This window comes from Cervus canadensis, chromosome 18 (assembly GCF_019320065.1).
Source record: "Cervus canadensis isolate Bull #8, Minnesota chromosome 18, ASM1932006v1, whole genome shotgun sequence".
Lineage (NCBI taxonomy): Eukaryota > Metazoa > Chordata > Mammalia > Artiodactyla > Cervidae > Cervus > Cervus canadensis.
The window spans coordinates 40248793-40276057 of NC_057403.1; the positions used below are offsets into that span (position 1 = coordinate 40248793).

General features: G+C 52.0%; 1 protein-coding gene across 3 annotated transcripts; it reads right to left on the bottom strand.

The window, feature by feature from the left end:
* Window positions 1-14311: 14311 nt before the first annotated feature.
* CX3CL1 (C-X3-C motif chemokine ligand 1) lies at window positions 14312-26447 on the bottom strand. Of its 3 annotated transcripts, none has more exons than XM_043436810.1 (3): window positions 26187-26447; window positions 19816-19940; window positions 14312-17533 (listed from the first exon to the last, which is right to left on the bottom strand). In XM_043436810.1, the coding sequence occupies exons 2-3, from the start codon at window positions 19833-19835 to the stop codon at window positions 16333-16335; spliced, it is 1221 nt and encodes a 406-aa protein (XP_043292745.1). In that variant the 5' UTR covers window positions 19836-19940; window positions 26187-26447; the 3' UTR covers window positions 14312-16332. The 3 variants fall into 3 exon arrangements, with proteins under 3 accessions (XP_043292745.1, XP_043292744.1, XP_043292747.1); XM_043436809.1 differs by having other exon boundaries at window positions 19820-19940; window positions 26187-26444; XM_043436812.1 differs by lacking the exon at window positions 19816-19940.
* Between the last annotated feature and the right edge of the window lie 818 nt (window positions 26448-27265).

Consider the following 27265-nt stretch of genomic DNA (forward strand, 5'->3'; position numbering starts at 1 on the left):
CTGCTGATGTAGGCCCTCCTGGGGGGAAGTGTCTAGACCCAGCATGCCCTCTACCCAGTGGCTTCTGCCCACCATCTCATGGCTTCTCCACCTCCCAATGAGGCCCCCATGCTCTTCTCTGTTGGACAACAGGGAACTCTTACCATGATGATTAGCAGTTTATTAATCATGAGGCTGCCCCAGCCCCCACAGCTGGGGAAACTCCCTGATGGGTTTCGAGTCCCCTTTGTTTTTGCCACCAACTCAGAACTCTTCTCTGGAACAAGCCAAGTTCCCCTGCCCCTTCCAGGGAACAGGTTACAAGAGAAGGTGCAAAGGATTCTGGACCAGCTCTGGGAGGGTGCAGCTTGCCTCACTGGGGACGGGGAGCAGAGCCACCAAGGTGCCCGGAGGCCCCTGCCAGGTCCCCGGTGCTGTGCTGGGGCCATGGACAGGCAGAGTTCAGAGGCCAGCCCTGACCCCGGGGGAGTTCGCAGGAGATGAGGATGGAGAGACAAGGCCCGGCCCCACAGGGGAACATGCAGGTGAGATGAAGGGCCAAGGGGCCTGGAGTGGGGAGATGTTGCTTTTGGCCACCTTGGATGCCACAGGGAGGCTGCAGCCAGTGAGCTGGGCCGGGTGGGTGGAAGGATTCATACCAAGGGGAGGAGGAGTGGACATTTCACACCAGGGAAGCACTGAGCACAGATAAACGGGGGAAACAGCATGGGATGCTGCTGGAGCAAATGATCTGGGTGTGACGCTGAGACAGTCAAGTCCATGGGGATGGGAGCATGTTTGCTTTGCTTCCCACCATGCGTGTCCCCAGAGGGCTCCACAGTGAGGCTTGACCGAGTGACCATAGGCTGGAAAGGGAAGTTGGTGACATGAAGCAGAAACGGGGGGAGAAGTCCTGGAGGGCCAAGTGCATCTCTCAGCCTTCCTTGGGAGGCAGAGGAGACCAGGGACATTTTTGAGGTGGTTTCCTCACCGGGGATTAACCCATTTATTCCTCTTTGGTTCTCCCAACTGTGAGACAAACTCCAAGGGACCTTCCAGATGAGTGTCCTGGAGTCTGGGCCTGTGACCAGGGTCTCAAAAGACCTTTGAGGTGCTATGAGGACTCTGGGGCTCCAAGGTCTGTCAGGGGCGCGGGCGGACCAGGAATGCTCCCTGGAGGAAGTGATGGGCGGGGGGGTTGCTGGAGACGGGGTGCAGGGGAGGGGGTGCAGGGGAGGGGTGCTGCAGCTGGAGGAAGGGGATGGGTACAGGAGGGAAGCAGGCCAGGTGCAGGCCTGTTGGGAGAAGAGCATCAAGGGAGAATTAGATCTGAAGGGGAGGAAGCAGTGATGCGGACTGTTTTAACACCTCTGATTCAAGCTGCCCAGACACCCACCTGTTCACCTACCACCCCTCCTGCCCTGACAAGGCTGCCATGGGGAGTGCCTTGAGGATTAAACCAGCTGGAGGGCTCAACATCCCCACAACCTTAGCCTGAAGGGGTCAGACCAGCTTGATTCTGGGTCCTCCACTTGAAAGGCAGGGAGGGAGGGGTCCTGCCATACCTCTGGCTCTACCACAGGCTGGGCGGGGACCATAGATGCAGCTGTCACACCTCCCAAAACTTAGCCCCAAGCCACAGAGCAGGGACCAGGTTGCTGGGGTGTGGAAGCTCCTTATCACCTTCAAATTGCACATGAGAAGTGTCACGTGGCTGGCAAAGCGGTCACGTGGGTTACTCGTGTCAGCTGAGGCTTCGGGAGGTGCGATGACTTGTCTCCTGCAGGAGATGTATGTAGCATTGTACACACTCAGCTCCATCCTCTGACGGCAGAAGCGAGATTTGTCCTGCTACGCTCCTGGGGGCTGAGATGTGCAGGTCCCCAAATTTATCTCCATCTTCCAATCCCAAGTTGTGTCCCACTCCCCTGTCATGATGATCTAACTTGCTCACTGATGAATCAATTGTTCCTGATAGGTTATGGGTCTGTTCGATTCCTCGGGTCAGAAATGCAAGGGTCGTCCCTGCCCCAGGGTCTCCCTCCCCTCACTTTACTGAGTCGGTCACCTAGACACGACTTGAATCCATCTCCTTTTCACCATCCACATGGCCATCCCTCCATTTCTCTGCTGGACCACGGTCCCACATCCATCTCCCAGCTCCCAGCCTTGGCCTCCAACTCTATCCTCACTAAAGCCCAGTCATCTTCCACAAACACAAATCTCAGCAAGGCTCTCCCCTCCCCATATCCTTCAATGCCCCCTCATTACCCTCAGGATGGAGTCTAGAGTCCCACCGACTTCTCAACTTTTGCCCCCAGCCCTGCTACCCACCACTTTGTTCCAGCCACATCAATGTTCTTTCAGTTCCTTGAAAAAGGCCAGGCTCTCACTGACACTACTCAAACCTTTGGACAGGCTGCCCTACCCCTGCTTCCTGTCTAGAACACTCTCTTGCTCCCCACACCCCACCTCCATTCATTCCTAAGCTCCTTCAGATCACAGCTTAAACCTTCACTTCCTTCCTTCAGTCCCAACTTTCCTCTGTGTCCTCAAAGGTCGCTGACTTCCCCATTATGCTATCTTTTCATTGCATTGTTATAGCTGGCTTATTGCTGTGAACTCCTTGAAAACGGGAAATCTTTTGTCTTTCAACTTGTATCTCCAGGACTTAGCACCCAGTTGATATGCCATAAAATATGTTTATTGTATGGATGAAGGGTTGGGTGGTTGGATGGATGGGTGAACAGATGAGTGACTGGACGAAGGATGAGGGGATGGATGGATGGATGTGTGGCTGGATAAGTGGCTTCATGGATGGATGGACACTTACACAGTTCTGAAGTACAGCTTGGACTCAGCTTCTGTTCTATCCCAGAGGCTTCTTCACCCCAGAACAAGTGGTTTTTGATCCAGTGTATGTGTCCCCCTCAGTTCATGAGATACACCTGAATCCTCTGTTACGAATGAGGTGGAGAAAACCAACCAAGGCACCCTTGACTATTTTCCACCTAGTTCACAGCTTCCTTGTGGGTTGTGGCCTTTTCTTGCTTCCTGCCAAACCTAAATTGCTTCAACCGTGGCTTTGATCTCATTTGTTCTTTGTCCTAGAAGGGTCTTCCTCCCTCCACACGCTCCCACCCCATGGCTTCTCACACTATCCCACCCCAGGGTCCCCTTCCCCTCTGCCGACGACGTGATCCCTTTTGTCTGCTTCCATAAAACCTCTCATTGACCCCAACTCCCCTCTCCCCTAGCCTTCAGTATGCTTTCCTCCTATTTCCCCTTTTATTTTTCCCCTATAATGAATATGACCAAACTTCTCCAGTATGTGGTCTACACCTCCCACTACCAATTTCCTCTCTGCCCACATGTGATTGAATTCTTAGAACGTGGCTTCTGGTGCTGACACTCCAGGGATGCGACTCTCTCTGGGCAGCTCAACCCCTGCACCCCATGGCCACTCCGTGAACTTCTCATCCTTTCCCAGAGGACAGTATGGGGCAATGGTTACCAGCAGATGCTCTGGAAGCACTGTCTACAGTCCTGGGCCCCAGTCCATCATCTACCTGTTTCTGGTTGTGTGACCCCGTGAACAAGACTAGGAACCTCACTGTCCTCATCTGTAAAATGGGCATGTGGGTAAGACTCTGCCTCATGGTATTGCTGGAAAAATGAACTGAGATGATGAAGGTAAAGTTCTCAGTCTCCAGCTGGATGGATGAGTTCCCTTGTCATCACTGAGCACCCATTTCCCTTCTTGACATTCCTCCCTGTGGGATTCGGGACATGCTTTTTTTCTCTTGTTTGAACTCTCTGTGGGCTCCTGTCCTCAGTAATGGGCTTCCCAGGTGGTGCTATTGGTAAAGAACACAGCTGCCAATGCAGGAGACAGAAGAGACCTGGGTTCCATCCCTGGGTCGGGAAGATCCCCTGGAGGAGGGCATCGCAACCCACTCCAGTGTTCTTGCCTGGAGAATCCCAAGGACAGAGGAGCCTGGAGGGCTAGAGTCCAAGGGGCCCCAAAGAGTCGGACACGGCTGAAGCGATTTAGAATGCAGTCCTCACTGCTCACACTCCTCAGTAATGTGTCTGAGCTCTCACCACGGGCGGGGCAGGTTCTTAGCAGTTATGTTGATTATGTTGATTAGTTTCCTTTGTCCTCACAATAGCCCTAGAAGGTAGAAGGTAAGAACTATTTTTATCTACACTTTACAGATGAGGAAACTGGGGACCAACCGCAATGGTTGAGAAACTGGTCCAAGGGCACAGAGCTAGCTTGTGGTACAAGTATGCCTGGCACTCTGTCCTAGGATGTGTTTTCACCTCAAGCAACCCTTTATCCTTCCAAGATGTCTCACTCAGACCTTTGATCTTAGCACGGATGCATCTTAAATCTCTCCGTAGCATGACAGATCAAACACACACCCCAGGACCCCGCTGCCTCCTCTGGCTTTCTCCGGTCTGCACTGTCGGATGCCTTAGCTCTCTGCCTTGCCGTCTAGCTGGTTCTGTGCAAGTCTGTCCCCCACACTGGACTGGGGGCTCCAGAGAGGCAGCAAACTGTCCCCTCATGGTTCTCGCAGCCTCAGGGACCAGAAAGGCAGAACCAAGTTCCCTCTCAACTGACTTCTCTTTTTTTCTGTGTAAGTTAGCCTCATTCCCTACCTCCCCATATGTCTCACTGATCTGAAACTTTGCCCTTGACTCATTCCTCGCCTCCAGCCCCCACACTGCATCAGGCAGAGACTCCACTCGGCACTGTCTTCAGGCAGCTTTCAACTTTCTCACTTCCTCCTCATTCCCACTGGCTCAACTCACATCCTTCACACCCAGACAGTATACCAACACTCCCAGTATATTTCCTCCTCTCTGGTCCTGCAGACACCACCCACCTGCCTGCCTGTGTCTGGTGAGTCTTTCTCAAGCGCTGCTCTGACCTCATACTGCCCACCCTCAAGAACCATCACTGGCTCCCTGCTTCCTTCCACCTCCACTGGAAACTCTTCAGGCCAGTCTTTAAGCCCTGCCATCAGTATGGTCCCTCCCTCCCTGGTCAGTCTCATCTCGAGTTTCCCCAGGGTTCAATTTCTACTCTGTGCCTGGGTTTGCAGCTCCTGCCCTCTCTTTTTCTGGATTTACCCACCTCCTATCCCCAAACCAAACTCTATCCCTTTCTTATCTATATATGTATTAATCACTAGTCATGTCCCCCGTAGACTTGTATGGTGACCCCATAGACTGTAGCCTGCCAGGCTCCTCTGTTCACAGGATTCTCCAGGCAAGAATACTAGTGGGTTGCCATTTCATCCCCCAGGGGATCTTTCTGACCTATGGATCAAACCTAGTCTCCTGCATTGCAGGCAGATTCTTTACCATTTCTTATATATGGCATGCCATAAAAAATTAAGCAAGAGGGTTACTGTGGAGCCGAGGGGCTGGCAGTCAGATAACCCAGGTTTGAATTCAGCTCTGCCATCTGCAAGCTGGGGGACTTTCAAGAAGTCACTCCTCTCTGAGCCTAGGTTTCACATCATTAAGATGAAAATAATAATAATAACTGCATTAGAAGGTTTGGGTTTGCTTCAGCTGCCTTAGCACTATATCTGGCAAATAGTATGTGTTCCTGACTTTAAATATCATCTATATGCTACTGACTCCCAAATTCCTCCCGCCAACTCCAGACTTCTATATCAGCTGCCTACTCAATGTGTCATACAGACATCTCAAACCACCAAGTCCGAAGCTACATTCCCCATTCCCATTCACCCCCATACCGGCTCCTCTCCTGCTCTTTGCCAACCCCTCCATTCTGTTACTTGGGCCAGAAACCTGGGTGCCATCCTCTATGTCTCTTTCTCTCACCCTCTACTTCCCATCTGTCTGGTGATCGCCCAGCTCTGCCTTCAGAATCCAACCAGAGCCCAGCATCTCTCTCCTGGATTCCTACACTGCCTTCTCCATCATCTCCCCACCTCTCTCCTCACCTCCTACAATCTACTGTCAGCACGGTTGTCAAAGGGAATGAGAGTGTCCTCTGATCAGAGCATCTCCATGGCTTTCCATCCAACTCAGAGGAAAAACCAAGGACCCCACAGCAGCCAGAAGGTCCTGTGTGCTCTGCCTGCCTCCCGACCCTGCTAATTGTGGCATTCTCTTTCCCTGGATACTTGTGTGACTCATTCCTTCACCTCCTTCAAATTTTATTTAAATGTCACTTTTCAGTGGGGTCTACCCTCTTTAAAATCACAACCCACCCCACCCCTTACTCTGCTCAATTTTTTCTTTTGCTTTTTGCCGTATATTTAATACTTACTACCCTCCAACGCACTATATACCATTGGCTTACTTATTCTGCCTGCTGTTGCTTGCCTGACTCCCTCTCATATCTCCTTACTCCCATCCCCACTGGAATGTAAGTTCCCAGGGACAAAGGCCTTTCAATGAAGCATATCCCCTGACACATGGTGGACCCGCCATACATCCTGGTAGAATCCAGTGAGAGGATGAATAATGGTGGATATTGTTCTGGGAGCAGAGGGCGGAAGCACTTCTCATGGTGTCTTGCTCTTCCCTGTGATGAGCAGGGAAATCTCCCTCATGCCTGGGCTTTAGCGCTTCATCTGGGCTCCCACTCCAGCCCTGTAAATCAGTTCCTTTTATTCACTGTTAGAATCCAACTCTCTCTCTCAAGGGAGCACTTATCCCAGTTTCTAAGTATTTTCACAGGCATTTGTTTCGTCTCCTGAAGGCACTGGGATTATTCTAGCCTGGGCTGCCAGTCCAAGGCACTTAGCCCTCAGGAGCAATGACAGATCTTTCGTTTGGATGTCAGAAGTCTGCGGCAGCCTGCTCTGAGCCTGGCAGCCTGCCTGGCAGGGTCCTTCGCTCCCAGGTTTGTTCAGCACCAGGGTCAGCTCTCAGAACCCAGCATCCTGGAAAGAGAATATGGCGCCCTGTCTAAGGAGCCTGGTGAACCTGGCCTCTTTGAAAGGCTAAGGGTTTCCCCACATTCCTGACCAGTCTCAGCCACCGAGGACAAGCCAGCAGGGACAAGGCCGGCAGCACTGGGTCGTATGACATGTGGCACAGGCCTACATGGATTATGGCTTCCCCAGTGGGGGCGGAGGGTTCATAGCAGCTGTGGCCACATCCGAGCAGGACGCAGACCTGGGAAGTATGGGCCCAGAGGAGGGGGCCCTGTTCCCTTTCTAGAGAGAAGCCAGCACTCCGCAGCACTCCAGGCCTGGCCAGATGGGTTGTGGCTTGTCCTGCCACACACGGGGCTTTCCCCTCGACCCCACTTGCCTCAGCATCCCCCCTCCTTCCTGCCTTGTCTCCCTTCCTTCAACACTCCAGTCTCAATTTTTTTAAATTAAAACTATCCACTCTAACTCCAAAAATAATTTGGCATTTTTATTGGGATCACACTGAAAGTGTAGGTGTCCTTAGGGAGCTGGGCGTCTGTCCCACCCACTCCCACATCCACTCCTTGAAGCCTCTCTCAGCCTGTCCAACCTCTGCTCCTCCAGCCAGCCCCTCCTCATCCCCGTCCTCCCCTCCCAGGCTGCAGGCTGGGCAGTGGGGTGACTGGTTCTCTTCACTGTCTGAGGTTGGGCTCGTTAAGGATCTGCTTCCAGGGTAGATGGGGAAGAGCATGGGAATGAGAGCAGGGAAGGGACAGAAGCCCAGAGAAGGTGTGACTCCTCCAGGGAGCTTCTTCCTGGCCCCAGAAAGGCTCTAAAGTGAGAGTGAGAAGTGAAAGTAGCCAAAGTGAGTGGGGCTCCGGGTGGGACACCAGCACAGTTAACCATTTCCATGTGCCCATTGAGAGTCAATATTCCTGCTCAGGGAAGCCCCATGCACCTTTTCTAATCCCTTCCTCTATGGACTAGAGGACCCTGGATGGGGCACCCACTAGTCTCATGCATTTCTTCCTATTTTACTAATATGTGTGTGTCCCTAAATCATATATATCACTGTTTATGCATGTTTTTATGCTTCATATTAATACTGTCATATGGTACCTATGCTTTCACATTTTGCAGTGTTGAACTTGAGAGTCATGTGTGTGGACAGGTACCAATGTATTTCTTTGCTTTTACCATTGTATGCTGTTCTGTACAATGACTATGCTACAATTGACAAAAAGAAGAGTAGTGTCTTTGAAGTTGGACTGTCTGACAGGTTGGTCAAGGTAAGTGCCCTTAATCAGTCTGGGCCTCAGCACTACCATCTAGAAAATGGGATTTCTATGGACCTCCTCTTAGGGCTGGGACAGGGATTAAATGAGAAAATTTATTCAAAGACTCACAGTGGTGTGTGACAGGGATGGTGAACCTCCCAATGAGGGGGCCAGTGTCTCCAGCAATAAACAAACTCCTCCTCTTTCCCATGCTCCCCACCCTACTCGGGAGCCCCACTGCTTCTAATCCTGACTTCTAATCCTGCTTCTAATCCTTCTAATCCTGGAAAGAGGACCTGGGGCTGCCTACTGAATATCTCAGTGTTCATGCAGATGGAATTCCAACTCTGTCAGGCTAATGGTAGTCGTGATGATTTACAAAAACAGGAAACAGGCTGCACAGGTACAGTGAGAACCAGGGGTGGAGGAGAAGGGAAGACCCTGGCAAGTGTCCAGGCAGGCGGAAGCCTCCACAGTGAGACGCTTGAGATCCCAGCGCTGCTAGATTCCCCTGGTCACTCCTCTGTGGGTCTGCGTGACAATCAGAGCCTTGACCCAGTCCAGGCTTCCTGGGGGTCCTTGTTGGGCCTGAGGAGCAATTTATTGATGAGGATGTGGTGGAGGAGGTTCAGAGGGCTTTTGGGGTGATCACATCTTCACAGAAGGCCACTTTCAGTCTCTGACATCACTTGGAGACAATTAAATATTTTCACCAGGAAAGGCCTTGAAATGTACCTCTCCCCCACCACCCATGGATGGGTGGGCCTCCATAAATCAGAAGGGGTGTGGCATGGGCGGCAGGTCAGAGAGTGCCAGTGGGCACAGATGGCTGTGGGCCCTGGCTGGGCCCCTCTTTCACTCCTTCCAGGACCTGTGGTGGGTGGTGGTCACTGGAGCAGAGACCAACACACACAAATGCCTGCTCTCACGGAGCTTACAGAAATTAGCCCGGTCACGTGAGGGTTATAATGAGGATGGGGAAATCAACATCAAGGGAAATGAACTGGAGCCAGCAGGACGGTTGAAATGCTCCAGGAAAACAAAAACACCGAAATGAACTTGTCAGTCCCTAGAACTGTGCCGGATTTCTGTGCCAAGAGGCCAAGATTACCCTGGTTGGACTTCTGGGTTTAGGAGCTATGTTAGAGACTGGTTAGTCTAGATCATCTGGCAAACAGCTGGTGCTCAATCATTTTAATATTCTTCTCCACATTTACTTCCTTGTCTGCTGCAAGGATCACCAGCATATCTGGGTCGTTAGAACTCCTCAGCATCAGTGTATTTCACAGGAACTACAAAACCCTTCTTCTTTCCACCTCCACTCAGTAAGAATTCCAGATTAAATCCATTAATAGCTGGTAGGCTAAGGGTGGCCTTCATCTCATCTGCAAACAGAGCCAAGGATAGAGGGGTAAGTTTGATCTTGGAAAGCCTGTTTACCCCAGTTAAGGGAATGGTTCAAGTTTTCAACAGTATCATGCAGGTAACTGACAAGTCATTCCTGCTTAGTGCAAGTAATATATTTCTTCTTCCTGACTGCCACATCAATCAGGATAGGCTAGGTTATGCTGCAATGACAAATAGCCTCAAACTCTGTGGTTTAAAACCGCGAGTATCGTTTCTTCCACATGGGGCTGCTGGGGCTCTTTCTGTGGCTGGAGGTTCTGAGTCACCCTCACTCTGGGACCCAGGGTAATGGTCCAGTCAGTCATCCTCTGGAATATCACCAAGTTCTGGGCTCCAGGAACTAAAAGTTCTCAAGGGTTTTCTCACCGATAATTAAATGTTTGAATCTGGTTTGACAAACTTTGCTCCCACTGCCAGCTCAGAACTGATTGTTTGGCACCTCACCAACCCCAAGGGAGCAAGAAGAGTGGCCCTCTGGAGTGCTTAGGGGCAGCAAGCCAGAAATGCTCGGAGAAATTGATGTCGAAACTAGCTTTCTTTCTGTCCAAGTCTCAGATTCAGACATCTTGCTAGTCTGGTTCTAATTAGTTAGGATACCAGTGTTTTGACCTTGCCAAGTTCAAAAGCAATTTAGAAGGAAAAAAAGTTCCACCAACTTGAACAGTATCCATTAGCTTAGGGAAAAAATTATGCAAGTCATAAATTATTTTTATCTGCTTGCTGACACTATATCATGTCTTTATCTTCTTTTACTGAAAACCAAGAAGACTGATATATATATACATATATATATATATATTATATATATATATATATAATCTCCTATAATTCCATAGTCTTATTTGGGTAACCAATAGCAAAAATGAGTGGGAAAAAGACATTTCAAACTCTTTGATCTTGAATTCTACTTTACCAAAGTAGAACCAAAAGCCTGGAAAGATTAAGCAACTTTCCTAAAGTCACACAGCCAAAGATCACCATGTTACATTCCACTTCTATATTGCTAAATAGCAAGATGCTCATTAGAAATAATTCTATTCTGTCCCCTGGGGACAAAAGATCCCTTGAAGGTAAGAGAGAGGCATCTCTTTCCACAGGTGCCCTGCTCTGGAATCCTCCTAGGTTCAGAGGTACCAGTACCTCCAGCCAATTTGGTGAGGTTGATGAGATCCTGCGTGGGTCTGGCAACTGAAGTTTACGATCATCTGGGGAAAGGCAGCCTGGCACTAGATCTCTTCTTTAATCCCAGTACACAGGAGCAGCAGGGCATGTGTATACACACACACACACAAACACTTCATGGCTCCCAGGCGCATACTATCCAGCCTCACACTGGAAATTCCCAACCATTCATTTGTGTTTTTCTGCCGGGCCTCACCCTTTTGGGGAATGTACAGAGGACAAAGGAGAGGCAAAGGGGAATAACAGCAAAGGGCAGAGAGTGAGAGGGCTGCAGGTAGCTGTCGCCCAAAGGACCCTGCAAGCCTAGGTGGGGTGGAAGTATACTGGCCTGGTGCTCTAAAACTCTGGCTAGGCGCCAAATCCCCTAGTTTGGAAGGCAGGGCAAGGCAGAGAGGGAAAGAGAGGAGAGGAAGGAGGGAGGAAAGAGGCAACGGCTTGAAAGTGCAGACTCTCAGCTCTCCCACCCATGAATTCAGCAGGACTGAAGTGGGGCTCGGGAGTCTCTACTTTTGACAACCTGTGGCTCACAGTTTCAGAAATGGTGGTTAAGATTCAAGTCCTAGAGAAAGGCTTCAGGTTCCAGCTCTGCTGCTTACAGTCTGTTTGACCTTAGGCAAGTCCCGTGGACTTTGAAAACCTTACTCTCATCATCTGCAAGTGGAAGCCCTTGTACGTAAAGAATTTAGTATATTGCTCGGCATGTGGTAAACATGAAATAAACAATGACTATTTTAATAACAATAATTATATTACTATTATTATAATGTGATATTATAATAATATTATAACATAATAATATTCATTGGAAGGACTGATGCTGAAGCTCTAGTACTTTGGCCACATGATGTGAAGAACCAACTCATTGGAAAGACCCTGATGCTGGGAAAGATTGAGAGCAGAAGGGGGTGACAGAGGATGAGATGGTTAGATAGCATCACAGACTCAGTGGACCTGAATTTGAGCAAACACCAGGAGATAGTGGAGGACAGAGGAGCCTGGCATGCTGCAGTCCATGGGGTCACAAAGAGTTGGATACGACTTATCGACTGAACAAGAGTGATAATAATATAAATAATAATATTATATTATTAGTAATAGTATATTATATCTTAGAACCCTGATCACTCTATCAAAATTTTCAGAGGCCTCAGGTGGCTCAAATGGTAAAGAATCTGCCTGCAGTGCAGGAGACTTGGGTTTAATCCCTGAGTTGGGAAGATCCCCTGGAGAAGGGAACGGCTACCAACTCCAGTATTCTGACCTCGAGAATTCCATGGACTGCATAGTCCATGGAGTGGCAGAGTCAGACCCGACTGAGTGACTTTCACTTCCACTTTCAAGTCTCCATCAAACTCTGCGCTAATTGTGGGGAATCACTTCAGCTAAAGTTGAGCTCCACAACTGAAAGAGAAAAATCAAACCCAAAATCCCTAGGGAGTTGATCTGGACTAAAGGATAATAAAAATTTCTTTTGTTCTCCATTCTCTTCTGGAACATGGAGAGCTTAACCTTATCTGAGAATGTGATGAAAAATCAGGGACAAATATTTTCATTTCAAAGCCACTGCTGATGTTGCATGTTGCTGAAAGGGTGGTGTTCAGGTGTTGAGGGGATATGACTTTGCCTCCAGCTCCTTCCTGGGGGTGGGAATGGGCAAAAGCAGGAGGGACTGGACTTGGGGTGGAACAGGAAAGCTATTGTGTGTGCTAAGGGCAGCACTAGAATTTGCAGGGGCTTCCCTAGTAGTCCAATAGTTAGGACTAGGGGCTCCCACTGCAGGGGGCATGGGTCCTAGCCCTGGACTGGGAAGTAAGATCCAACAAGCTGAGTGGTGAGGCAGCAATCTCAGATTCTTGCAAGAACTTCAAACCCAAATGTCTATGGGGCTCGGCAGGTGGTGAAATGAGGGAAGCTGCATGTAAGAAAAATTAAGGGCCCATCATATGCTGTCTTTCCTGGTCCCACTTTTGATGAAGACTTGGGCTCAGAGAAAAATATCCTCTCTATGAGAAAAACAAGAGGAGGGTGATGAGAAATGGCAATTGACATGGCCACTGGAATCCGGAGCACCAAGAAGTAGAAAGGGTGGTAGAGAACTCAGGATTGTCACCCTGGTCTGCTCCATCTCAAGGGGCAACCACGGCTCAGGTCCTACCCACCATCATCTTGGGGATGACACCACACAGTGGGGGTTAGACCTTCTGAATCACTTAAGAGAACCTAGAAAAGTGGGCTGGTGTGCGTAATTTCCTGATTCTTAAGTGTTGCCTCTAATTAAAAAAAAATACCATGTAGACATCAAATCTAAAATGCCTCTAATGCAAAACATTCTGATATTTAATAAACAACTAGTAGAGAACAAAAGACCTGTCAAACTGTGACAAGTCATTGATTGTAAGATACATCTCGATTCCAAAGGTATTACAACATGAAAAAAGAAATGTGTATCTAAGAATCCGTGCAATTATTTGTTCATTCGCTCAGTCATGTCCAAATCTTTGAGACCCCATGGACTGCAGCGTGCCAGGCTTCCCTGTCCTTCACTATCTCCTGGAGTTTGCCCAAACTCATGTCCACTGAGTCAGTGATGCCATCCAACCATCTTGTTCTCCTTCTCCTCCTGCCTTCAATCTTTCCCAGCATCAGGGTCTTTTCAAATGAGTCAGTTCTTCACACCAGGTGACCAAAGTATTGGAGCTTCAACTTCAGCGTCAGTCCTTCCAATGAATATTCAGGATTGATGCAATACAGTATAATAAGCTGGACTTGGCCTTTAGCACGTTGCACAGTTTCCAGTCTACACAGCTGTACAGAGCACCTGATTATGCCACCTTGGGCACTGGCGGTGCATACTTGAGTCACACCTCTGAGTACCCAAGTCCCTTGAGAAGTAATCCCTCTTTGATCTTTATCTGGACCAGCAGTGAGTTGAGGCTGTAAAGAGGAAAATGTGGCCCAGTTTGCTCCCATGGGTCACTAGATCCCTAATGGTGATACCAAGGCACTCAAGATGGTGGTTTATTAGACCTGGGCAGAGGGAGGGGGCAGGGTGGGGGACTTCATAAAGGAATCTAATTCCTGCCACGGATGGAAGCTGCTGGAAATCTCTCACCTAGTTTTTAAAAATCTTTTAAAATTTTTTAAATTTCTTATAGTGGAGTATAGTTATTAACAATGTTGTGTTAGTTTCAGGTGTAGAGTGAAGTCTCACCTGATTTTATGCATGCCCAATGTCACATATCTGGGCAGAGCAGAGCTAGGCTGGAGGCTCAGCCGTCCTCACCCCTGTTCCCAGGACCCCTTCTCCTGCTGCTCCTCTGCCCCAGGGGTCTCCAGTGCTTCCCCAGAGAGTCTTTTGTTTGTTTTGGCCACACTGCCCTGCAGCATGTGGGACCCCGGGGCCAGGGATCGAACCGGTGTCCTCTGCAGTGGAAGCACAGAGTCATATCCACTGGTCCACCGGAGAAGTCCCACTTCCCCAGAGAGTCTTGGCTCCTCCTTTGTTCCATCTTCCCAGAGGCCCCGGTTGCTGAGTCTGACCCAGGAAAAACAACTATATTGGACCCACAAGACTTTTTAAATTTATTAGTAAAATACAAAATGGTACAGACATTGGCAATAGGGTTGGAAAAACAAAAGGATCAACCAACTCCTTCCAAAGCCCTCCCCAAATTGTCTTTGTCCCTGTCCTTCTCCAGAGGACCTCACAAAGTCTGTGGAAGGGGGACCCGCTGTCCCCAGCCGCTTTATCACGGTGGGAACCCCATCACAGGGGCCCCATCCCTTGAAGGCTCCCCATCAAGAAGAACCAAAAAAGTGCATTTGGATCTGCTGTCCTCCTCTCTGAGTGGTCAGAGTGCCCCCAAACTGAGCCAGGCCCTCACGGGCGTGGAGGAGGACCAGGCGGACAGGGAAAGCTGGCTTCCCTCTCTCTGTGGACCAGAGCCACGTGTACACTCTCTCAGCATCGTGTACACTCTCTCAGCATCTGTCTGCAAAGGAGCATGCCACCTGTACATGGAGGAGCCTAGCCCATGGGAGGCTCCTCTGGTGGGCTGCAAAGAACACCTTCAGAGACAGTCAGAGGGAGGTGGGGAGCTGCCACCAGAGACCCTGAGGGGTGAGACTTGAAGGTCTGGCTCTGATGGTGGGGTGCTGGCCAGTCCAGAGAGTCTTCAGCCCCACCCAGGCCTGCCCAAGTCTTCAGTGCCTAAAAGGGAACCTCTGACGTCATGCCCACAACTTCCCCTCCCCTGCCCATCCCTCCCCACAGGACAGAGTTCCTTTCAGAAGTAAACACGAGAACCTCAGGTTTCCATGGTAGATTCTGATCTCATGGAAAACGTCATGGAAATTCCTGGCCCTGCCTGCAGTGGAGGTGAAGGGGAGGCAGGAAGAACTCAGAGTGCAGAGGACAGTGTTTTCAAGGAGTGAGAGGTGGAAGAGGAACCCAGGCCACGGGAAAGAAAGAGAAAATGCTGGACCTGGGTCCCTCATGAAGGAGTGGAAGAGGAAGGGGTGTGGCTACTGCCTGCAGCTGCTCCCTGGCTCCTTTCTTGGAGCCTGCAGGCCTCCACTCCTCCTTCAGCCTGTCACTTGTGACCTGGTAGGCTGTCACAAGTCGCTGGGGCGGGGAGGGGCAGGACCTCCTGGTCACAGCATTCATGGACTTGCCTGTCTCATCGATGGTTGAGAGCATTTCTACTGCTGAAGGTTGAGAAGCTGTACCCAGGGTCTGCAGAAAGGGGTCTCTGGATCAACTAGTGATCCCTGACAGGGATAGAGGTTATTGCCACATATCTACCATCCCTGTTCCCTTTCACAGATGAGACACCCGAGGGATCAATGTCTTGATGGACTGGTGAGGGCCTGGGACTAAACTCCCAGCCTTCACATTCATAGTCAATGTTCCTTCACAGATGCGGAGGTTGAGGGTGGGGGGTGGTGAGGGTGGAATCAAAGCCAGCAGATTACTTCATCTCTCATTCCCAAAATGCCTGCCCAAGGGCAGAACCTTCGCTGGGAGCAGTCCCAGGAAACACCACACTAACCTCATGCAAGAAAAGACAGGTCCCCGCCTGGGGCATGGGGTCTGTACAGGAGACACGGAAAACTAGCACCGCAGGTGGCCGGGGTGGCTGGCGACCGCAGCGGGACCAAGAGACGCGATGAGGTCTGAGGGAGTGGGCAGGAGAGGCCTGACCTGAGGCTCGTTTTCAAGATGGGATGACTGCGGTAACACAGGGGGAGTGGGTCAAAGGGGCTGGGCATTCAGTAAATAATTGTTCACGGGGGCTGGCATGGTATCTAAGGGACCCCCTAATCAGCCAACAGCAGAGGGGCGTTTTTTGTCTTGGGACATTGGAGTGAGCTGGGGAGGCCACCTGCTCTGTCCACAGTAGGTCACGAATGGTCAAGGGTGGCCTCCAGAAGCTGGGAGCAGACCCACCCAGATGACCCCGCCTCCTTGCTCCAATCATCCCAGCTTGGGCCAGGCCCTTGGGTGAGGGTGAGTGTGAGGATGGGGGACCCCGGGCCGCTGAGTTGAATGACTGGATGGACGCAGGCAGGAGGGGAGCTCACACTGGCACCAGGACATATGAGTTACTGCCACAGCTCCGGGGGACATAGCAGATCCCATCCACCATATCCCCCATCGTCTTGCGGGGGCAGCTCTGCAGTTTCTGGTAGGCAAACATGGCCACCCCCAGGCAGAAGAGGAAACCAAGGAAGGCCAACAGCCCTACAGCTTGCCTTCGTGTGGCCGCCTGGGAGTCGGGGATGGAAGTCATGAGGATGCCCAGACTCTGGGGGCCTGCAGTGGTGAGAATGGGCTCCTTGGCCTTGGGGAGCTCCTCAGTCTTGGGGGCCCAGCTGCCCGAGGCCAGTGCATCCATGCTGGGGGTCCCTTCAGAGGATACAGTGACCTCGAAGACACCGTACACAGTGGCCGACCTCAGGAAGGCATCCGTGTGAGCTGCAGAGGGACCCATTTCTTTGAACCCTAGAGAGTTCTTTGATGAGTCCTGTACCTCGATTCCCACAGTTAGGCTTCCAGGCCCAGTGCTGTCCTCTAAGACAGTGTGGGAAAGAGTCGGGGCCTGGGTGGAGGGGACTGGGGAGGGGAGGGCCTGGGTGGAGGGGACCCAGGTAGGGAGGGTCTGGGTGGGGAGGGTCTGGGTGGAGGCGGCCTGGGTGGAGGCGGCCTGGGTGGAGGGGACTGGGGTGGGGACGGCCTTGGTGGAGGGGACCCAGGTGGGGAGGGTCTGGGTGGGGAGGGTCTGGGTGGAGGGGGCCTGGGTGGAGGGGACTGGGGTGGGGAGGGTCTGGGTGGAGGGGACCAGGGTGGAGGGGGCCTCAGAGGCTTTCCCCTCAGTCCAGAGGCCTGCCCCAGTTTGGTCGGCAGCAGAACTCTGCCAAGACGTGGTGGTGGTGAAGGCAGCCTTGTTGAAAAGCTCAGTTTTCTGAGTCCCGCCATCTGGAGCTTTTGAAGTGGAGGAGGACCTGGTCCCCATGGAACCAGCCACTCCTGGTGAAGTCCCCAAGGCACTCTCTGCCCCCAGACCACTGCTTTCGCCTGTGAAGTTCGCCTCTGAGGCAGCAGACCAGTACATCTCCCTGGCGCCCAGAGTAGTCCTGGGCTCACCCTCACCGATTTGCCTCTCGAATGTGCCACTCTTTTGAATCATAGCAGCCTTGTCGTCTAGGATCTTCATGACTTCCTGGACCCATTTCTCCTTTGGGTCAGCACAGAGTAATTTATCCTTCACAGTCTTCAGGCTGCAAGGAAGGAAGACAAGGGGGCCAGTGATGCTTAGATGCCATGTGGAGCAGGAGCATCACACAAAATCTCTGCAGGTGAGCCGACTTGGCTGGAAGTCAAGTCGCCACCACTTACTAGCTGTGAGCTGTGAGCTTCTTAACCAGGGCAGCTCAGCTTACAGAACTTCTGTGTTCTCACTTGAGAACTGGAGAGAGTCCTGTCTTTTGCAGGGTGACCAATCATCCCAGAAAAACTGGAACTGAAGGGGTGTTTTTGTGAAAATTCTGGCAAACCAGGACAAGTTGGTCACCTGCTTCTGTGTCATTGTAAGAAATGAAAAGGATGTAAAGCACCTGGTTCGGAGTGCGTGCATGAGAACTTAGTCGCTCAGCCGTGTCCAACTCTGTGCGACCCCATGGACCGATATGCACCAGGCTCCTCTGTCCATGGAATTTTCCAGGCAAGAATACTGGAGTGGGTTGCCATTTCCTACTCCAGGGGATCTTCCTGACCAGAAAGATAATAAAAATGTAAGTCATAATGTCATGAACGTGAGGATGGGGGCTCTTCGCTGCGAGTTTTCCGATTGGGAGATATCCCAGGTGTTCTCTGCCACCAGATATGTGACTGGCAAGCTTGGCGGTGGAAAAGACTTAATGTCATAACCTCCTCTTCCTCCTCTCCCTCAGTTGAAGTCTGCCCTCTGGACCTCTCTCCTCTCCTAGAGCGTATCCTCAGGCTGCAAGGGCCCCTAGGGTGCTACAACCCTCTATATGGTGGCCCTGATGGGACCCTGAAAGTGAAATGTGAGTGAAAGTGTTAGTTGCTCAGTTATGTCTGACTCTTTGTGACCCCATGCACTGTAGCCTGCCAGGATCCTCTGCCCATGGAATTCTCTAGGCAAGGATACTGGAATGGGTTGCCATTCCTTTCTCCAGGGGATCTTCCCAACCCAGAGATCGAACCCAGGTCTCCTGGGTTGCAGGCAGATTCTTTACCATCTGAGCCACCAGGGAAGCTCAAAGAATACTGGAGTGGGTAGCCATTCCTTTCTCCAGGATCCTGAGTTCCATCCAAATCATAAGCTTCCTTTGAAGCCTGTGTGTACCAAGACCACAGCTTGGAGCTGGCTGGGATCCCTGCTCCACACCCTGGCCTGTGCTGGAAATTTTGCCTGGTTAAACTTCATACCCTTTCTGCAAGATGGCTACTACATACATCCCCATTTTACAGATTAGAAAACTGAGGCTTAGAGGGGTAATATAAATGTGCCTGTCTTCAATATGCTAGGAAGCCAGAGAGGTCCAGAAAGCAAGCATGACCCTGAAGGACCCACAGGCGCAGTGCTGTCCCAGCACCATCATCCCCTTTCTGGAGCATCCCACTTCCCCTTCACCTACAAAAGAGAAGCAAACATATCGGGTAGCATGGGGGAAGTGAGGTTTGACAGGTGAGCAGAGAGGTCAGGCTGTAATGCACTTGCCCTCTTAGTAATCAGTGAGAGGAAGTACAATTTTCTTTAGCTGGGCCCCTGCTTCGAACAGGCTGTTTCCTGTTGCCAGGAGTCAGGGTCTGGCTGAGACTGATTTAGGACCCAAAGGTCAGTCCTGAGGAAAGGCCTCACGGCTGGGCGGCTGGGCAGTACTCAAGAGGGACCCCAAAGGAGCAAGCGGCCAAGATGGCCAGGAGTCCCAACACCCAGAGGGGAAACCGGCTTGGCTTGACCCCTCCCGGAAGTCTCAAGTCTGGGAGGAATTCTGTTTCCTTATCTGTTCAATGGAGATAATAACCTTGGCCTCTCCTATTGTCAGCAGCTTCCAGGAACACTGCCAAGAGCTTTAGTTTCACCATCTCCTTTCATTTTCCTCAAAACTACCCATTTTAACAGATAAGGAAGCCAGAGCCCAGAGGGTAGATAAGATCACTAGGGCCACCCAGACTGTACGCGGTGAAGGCAGAATTCACACCAGATCTGCTGGCATCTAGAGCCTGCACTTTGAGAACACCATGCTTTTCCTCTCCCATGAAACCCAGCAGGTTCCAGTGCTGCATAAAACACCCTTTGGCCCAGTAGGAATTGCCACCCCGGGTGGCTTCTCCAGGCCATCCGGGAAAGCCACGGCTCACGTTTGCCCAGGGCACAGGTATTAAGGTCAGCGAGGAGGCCAGCAGGTCAGGAGCAAGAGGAACACTTGCTGAAAGCCCTTGGCCAGGAGCCCAGTTTGGGGTGACAGGATGTGGACATGGATTAGCAGAGACCAGGGGCCTGAAAGGAATGCAGAAGCCGAGAGGGCAGTACCTACATGACAGCTCCATCATTGCAGGACTCCCGATTTCGTTGGTAGCCGACTAGACGAGACACGGGAATCTTCTTGATCATTTTGTTGCAGGAGAAGTTACACTTGTTCACACCGTGTTGCTGTCCTGACCCCACAGAGGCCCCCAGTCAGCCGGACTGTCCGTGGACATCTGGCTTCCCAGCCCCATGCCAGCTTGTCCCAGCTGCACCCTCCTAGCCAGAACCAATGCCCCACACCCTTGACCTCAGCCCCCTGTCCCAGGTCAAACCTCTCTAGGCCTCAGTTTCCCCACCTGTAAAATAGGGACAGCAAATAGAATCTACCTCACAGGGTTGTTGTAAGAATGGAGGAAAATGAATTCTTATAAAGCTCTTATGGCCTGGCACATCTCGTTTAGTTTTAAAATTCAGTTGCTGGAGTGGGTTCACCAGGGGCGAGGAGTGTGAAACTGACAAGGATCTACCTGAGGTTACACAGCCAGCAAGTGACGGAGCAGGCTCTCCTGCCAGGCCTGGCTCCTGGCCCTTCTGGACCCATGACGCTGCCACTCCCCCCACAGGGCTCTTACTCTAGTAAGTCATCTGCTCAGCTCTCACCCCCTCGCATTGGGATCCCATCCCTCCATCTCAGCCTGATCCATTTCCACAGCCTCTGAGACAGCCCTAGATCTCTGTCCATTCACATCCCATGTGTATTCCCTGTATACATCACGGCCACCGGCAACTACCGTAATGACACACATATATGCCCAGCTCAAAAAAACACATAAAGGCATACATGCCACCAGGCCGACATAGCAGATAACAAAAAGTTTAAATAAACGACAACCACCTTCTAAGCAGTGTGCTAAGTAGACAATCCTTTGTTCTGCCATTAAGAGCCAGGATGAGGGTTTCCCTGGTGGCTCAGTGGTGAAGAAACCACCTGCCAATGCAGGAGTCACGGGGTTCAATCCCTGATATGGGAAGATCCCAGATACTGTGGAGCAACTAAGCCCATGCAGTAAAACTATTGAGCCTATGCGGTACAGCCGGGGAGCCGCAGCTACTGAGTCTGAGTGCCCTAAGGCCTGTGCTCAGCAACAAGAGAAGCCACTGAAATGAGAAGGCTGAGCACCGCAACGAGAGACTAGTCCCTGATCGCCTCAACTAGAGAAAGCAGAGTGCAGCAAAGAAGACCCAGCACAACCAAAATGTGAATACAGAAAAAAATTAATTGTATATAAAAAGAGCCAGGAGGAGTTGGGAAGCAGCTCCTGAGAGGAACCAAATGGGCCATTTGGATTCCCAGGACAAGCTGCGGGAGCAGGCGTAGGGAGGAGGGATAGAAATGGGGTTGTGCATGGGGCGGGGGCAGAATGGGATAGGTGGGGCCTTAAGACGTCTGGGTCCCACGTGGAGCCAGACAGAAACCCCAGGACAGAATGACGGTGACTCAACAGACAGTTGAGAACCCAGGTATTTTATATAAACATTCAAAGTGGTTTGCACTGCACCTCTACCTTCCCCTAAAATCTCCAGCAAAATTTGCTCTGCTTGGTATAAGTTCAAGAGGGGCAGGCCAAAAAATGAAGAGCTTGAGTTTCTGATAGCAATTAAGGTCATTTGTAGCCGAAGCAAGACCTCAGAGGGTTTTGCAAAAATCTAGAGGCCAGGACTTCCAGGGCAGTGAAGCCAAGAGAACAAATTTATTTTATTTCTGCAGAGCTTGGGAGGGCCCGGTGATCCCCGGGTTCCAGCAAAACACACATCGCTCTTGCACAAATACTTAATGTACGTAGACACACAAACTAAATATGCTCCGCCTTCCCAGATACAAGCATGCATGCACACCTTCTAAAGTCTGCTGCCCCTTCTCTCATCGTGCCCCCTGCCTCCGCCCCCTGCCTTGTGGGCGGGATTGGGGTGGGGGGGCGGAGTCAGGGCTTGCAAGTTCGGGCCCAGGCCATCAGAGGGCATCACTAGTAGCCCCAGAGGTGGGCAGGGGGGCTCCTCGAAGCTGGCGCCTGAGTCACCAGCTGCCCTTTCTCTCTGAGGAACCAGGATGTGAAAGTTGCCCTGCTGCCTTGTCACCCTACTTTCCCCAGAGTGGGACCTCAGAATGACTCAGCAGCAGCCTCCCCAGGTCCTGTTGAGCAGAGTCAAGAGTCAGTCCTCTGGACTGGAGTGGCAGGTGACTTCCGGGGGAATTCCAGAAAAATGGTGCCCCTGATGACCTGGAACCAGGGGGAGGCTGCCCAGTGGGCAGGAGGGACAAACTAGCGAAGCTCAGTGCCCTCTTCTGACTCTGCATCCACTATGCCCCCCTCTAGGGCTTAATGAGCCACAAACGCAGCCTGTCTCACAGTCCCCGCCCTCTGCCACGGTGCCTGATGGCCTTGGCCAGGTTCTGTTCTTGCTTTTGCCTGGGAAGGTGGTGTAATTAGCTGAGCGGGCTTTCCTTCTAGGAACTGAAGTTTTCTTTTCTGTAATTGGGGATAACGTCTCGACCAGCCAGTCATCTATTAACTGTTGTGTGAACGCAGGAGGACAGGGACCTTGATGTCTCCGTGTCACAGTGTTTCTTACCATCAAGCATAAGGTGGATATAAATATTCATTGAATGAAATAATGTCTCAGTCTACTTACCCCTCCACCCACCTCCCTACCCGTCTATCCATCCATCCATTTATCTGCCCCCTCTTGTCAATCTTCTACCCATTCCCTGCCACCCACCTGTCTACCTCCCACCTATCCCTATTCACTCCAGTCCATCAATCTACCCGTGCCCCACTCACCTACCTACTACCTGTCTGTCCCCTAGGCATCCTCCACCCCCTTCCTCCACCCATCCCTCCATCTCTCTCCAGCCCACTCACACATCCTTCATCCATCCATCTGCTCCCTGATTCAGCCAACATCTATTTGAGTTACTTTTGAGTATCTACAAAGACCCAGGCCCTCTTGTCCTTAACTCTGAACTCCTTCTCCCAGAGGTGCTAATGCTGAGCTTGGAGAGAGTACCTCATTCCCAATAAATGCTATCAGATCACCATGTTCACTCGGTCAACCAACAAATGCTGACCTGCCTCTGGCCAGGCCCTGTGAGGAGTAGAGGGATGAAGAAGGCCCATGTCAGCCTCAGAAGTCTCTCAACCTGATGGACGGTTAAGACAGAACCACAGAGTATCAGAACTTTTCTTAGTAGATCACCTATGGTGTATTGGACCCTACGCTCAGCCCATACACATCTGCTCTCATTAATTCCTGCAAAAAGATTACTTTTATCCTCATTTTAAAGATGTGGAAGCTGAGAATCAGAGAGGTTTAATGACTCGCCCAAGGCCACACAGCTGCTTAGTGGCAGATCTGGTTCTCCTCCCAGCCCCTAAGACAGTTCGCTATTCTAGGCTGCCTTAAACGCCAAGCAAAAACACCATGTTCCAGAACAGACCTCAGGGAAGCTGTGGTTTACATGAAGGAGAGACCACCTCCAGCTACAAGTGATCAGAGGAGGTTTCTTGGAGGAAGTGTACGTTAGGCTGGAGCTCAAGGACTATTCGGAAGGTTATAGGCAGGAAAAGATGGGAAGGTTCTGGGTCTCTGGGTTTTTGGGTGATAGAGAGAGAGCTTGAGCCATTGCTCAGCTGTGTGTCTAAGACGAGTCACTCAGGTTCTCTGAGCCTCCCTTCCCTTCCCTGTAAAATGGACATGATAATAACTGCTTCATGCGATGGTTACGAGAATAAAGCTCTTAAAATATCTGGACCCTTAGAGCAGGGTTTTCTCAACAGCAGACACCACTGACATTTTGGACCACGTGATGTGCAGGCTGTTCTGTGTACCGTAGGGTGTTTGGCATCACCCCTTGGCCTCGATGCACTAGATGTCTGAGTACCTCCCAACCAAACTGTAACAACCGAAAATGCAGCCAGAAATTGCCAAATGTCTCCTTGGGGGCCAATTCCGGCACCGAGGACCACTGCCCTAGAGATACCCACATGATTCTCTCCCCTGCCTCTCTCAATGCCCCCTTCTCCCCTGACTCCCTACATAAAATCTCAACACCTTCCACACCACCCTTTGATCCCCATTTTTTTTTAAATCACAGCATTTTTTTTCCTTCTAACAGACCAAATCCTTTATTAATTCATTTTGAGTATTATCTGTCTTCTCCAGTAGATATTCAGCAACCTGAAGGGCTGGGATCACTGGCAGTTTTATTCACTGATGTGGCCCCAGCACCTAGAATTGTAATTGGCACATAGTAGGTGCTTATCGACCAAATGAATCAACAAAATGCACAAGGAAGCCACTTTGTATGTGTAAAATCCCAACCAATGGGATATAGAGGAATTTTTAATTTAGATTCGACCCAGGCCTGGATCTGACACTCTCGATTTAGCCTCCTCTGCCTTTCCCACCCACCCCTACTGCTAATCAGGGGGGCAGACGACAGCAGCTTAATTCATTTTTTTTTCCCCCTCTTTCTTGTCAGAGCTTGAGTGGGAGTGAATGCGTCAGTGCTCCGGGAGGAAAATTCTCTGTTCTGACTTGTATCTGCAGGTTTGTTATATAAAGCAGAGGAGCCTCCTGCCTGACACAGCCCTGCAAACCCACATTTGGGAACTGACGCAGCCACCCTGCACCAGCCAGGGCGGTAGCCACAAAGTCCCCAGCTCCCCCTCCCTCCTGGCCTCTCCGGCTTGTGGTCCAATCCCTAAGTTCTGCAGGGGCTCCCAGGGGGTCTCTCTGAGCCACACATGTCAGGGTAACTAAGAACTTCCAAGATGAACCTGGCCAAATGCCCAGTTGTACAGCAGGAGAGATGGAGCCTCAGAAAGGTCGGAATAATGGGAATATCTCCCAGCAAAACCAGTGGCCAAGATTAGGGTGGACACCTGATGGTTTTGAAGCCTCAGGCTCCTGGATAGAGCTTCCAGAGTGCCCCCTATGCAGGATCCCTCCTCCGTCCTAGCAGAGAAGACACCCCCCCCACAACCCAGCTTAGTAGAAGCGATCCTCCTCTTTCTCCCACTTGCCAAGTGTCCTCAGCCTCACCACGCACATATAGGCAATAGCTATATTTAAAGGTGCAGCAGCTGGGACCAAAGAAGGCAATACCATACTCAGGGTCACAGCTATGGCCAAGCAACCTCCACCTGACTCCTCATCTTCCAATCCTCTCTGTCCCCGAACACCTCAGGGCTCAGGGGTTCAAGCCCAGGAAGCAGGAAGGCCGGTAGCGCTTGGCCTGCACCATCTCCACTCGCCTGCTCTCTGCCCCACCGGTGGCTTTTCCCCAAACAGAGGGACTCGGAGGACAGTGCGCTCCGTGGAGGTGTCCTGGAAGCCAGAGACTGGTGCTCATTTTCCCAGACTGGCTGTGTGCCCGAAGGCAGCCTCCCGCCCTCTCTGAGCCTCAACCTGCCAGATGGCCTGGGTATTCCCAGAGGATAGGGTTGACTCAAACAGCTCTTGAAGGCAGTGAGATCCACAGAAGCGGGCGCGTGCATCCACGCTCCCTTCTGCACCCACTCTTACCCCCTCCTGTCTTACTTGCTGGCTGTGCATCCTCAGGTCAGTTTCTCAACCTCTTTGGGCCTCCATCTCACTCATGTTGGGTGGGATCGATGCCCTCCCAGGTCCCAGGCTCCAGAAAGCAAGTGACTGGAGGTGAAAACATTTTCTAAACTGTGCTTTGGAAGAGAAAGACAGTACCCTGAGCGGGGGAGGTGGGGAGGGGACGGACATGGGCAGAGGGATTGGGGGCTAGACCAGAGGCACAGGGATGAGCCCAGTTCATGAGCTGCAATGACCTTGACCTCCACTGGTCCTGGGCCCCTTCTTCTGGGGAGGCCTTGAAATTGGGCAGGAGAAAGTCCCAACTGTGGCCTGGCCTGGGGCCAAGCCGAGACTACAGGAGTCAGGACCGAGGGTTACATATTAACCCCGGACAGGGAAATGAGCCCACGGTCTGCCAGAGCTCCATCCGCGTGCCCACCGAGAGCCTCCTCAGGCTTCCCACCACCCCCATTCTCCCGGCACCCCCACACCTGGCCTCGTCTGCTGCCCACACCACCTCCCTGCTCTGCCAAGTGATCAACACCTTGCTCACTGGGCCAGACAGGGACAGTCTCTGGTGAGAGTAAATTTTTCCAGCTGGAGGGCAGACCACACGACCAGAGAGGTGTCCAGCCGCATCCCCCCCACCCTCCGGCCCCGCACCCAGCTCCTACCTCCCCCACCCGGCATATATGTCAAGAAGGGGCTGCCAGGGATCTCAGCCTTACCCGGGGAAGGCTCTGGGGGCCCTGATGTCAGGCTTGAGGGGGAGAAGTGGGGCTCGGGGCTCCCCTTACCCCGCTCATGCCTGAGTCCACCCCACTCACCGGCTAGCAGCGCAACCAAATGGCAGAGGACAGTCAAGCAGAGCAGCCCCGAGAGAGGCGGAAGACCCATGGCTGGGGTGGGCGGGGGTCCAGGGGCGGCAGGCAGGCGGCAGGGGCCCTTGTTGAAGCTCAGCGCTTGTCCCCTGGCCGCCTGAGCTCTGCTGCGATTTATAATGGGGCTCCTCTGCCTCCGCCTCCGCCTCCAGCCCCCGCAGGCAGCAGGCAGGCGGTGGGAGGGGAGAGGAAGGGAGCGTGTGCAGCAACTGGATTCCTCAGGATGTTGCCAAGGAACCGAGCCTGGCTCTGGGTGAGCGGCTCGTGATGAGGGGACCGGGCTGGCTCCGCATATGGGGACCTGCCTGGGAGGCTGGACCAGGCCTATTAGGGTTCAAAGGGCTTCCTCTCCTCCCATCAGCTGAGGCCGCCTCCCTACTGGGAGCTGGCACATGTCCTAGGGTCTGAGCTGGGGCCCTAGCTCCTAAGTGGGCAGAAAACAAAAGGACAGAGGACTGGAGAGTGCCGGCGGCAGGCAGGCAAGCCATGAGGACTCGGAGGGTCCCGCCATCTGGGGTCTGATAAAGTCTCCTCTGGTCTGGGAGGGAGTTCTCCGAGGCCAGGAAGGACCTCTAACCCTTACTTCTCAATGCCCCAGCACCTGGGGGACCTTGTTCATCAAGGTGTTCCCTGAGGTCAGCATGGAACCTGGCAAACAGTAGGGGGTCCATACAGCAAAAGCCTGCGGAAAGAGCGAGCCAGCCCCACTTCACAGGTGCAGATGGGGAAAGTGAAGCCCTGAGAGGGGGCCAAGCCATCCTCAGAGAGCATCAGAGAGGAGAACCCACCTCCCCTGCGACAGAGAAGAGCAGGCAGGCCCAGGGGGTGGGTGGTTGAGGACACGGCAAAGAGCCCCGGCCTCCCCACCTCCGCCCCACTACCTCTCCTTTCCTCATTTGCACTTTCCTCATCTCCTCCCTCCCATCACCCACTCGCCCGCTGTGAGCCCAGGGGAAACACATGGCTACCAGCGTCACCCCTGGTAACTCGGGGCCTCTGGGGTGGTCCTTAACTCAGTAGCAAGC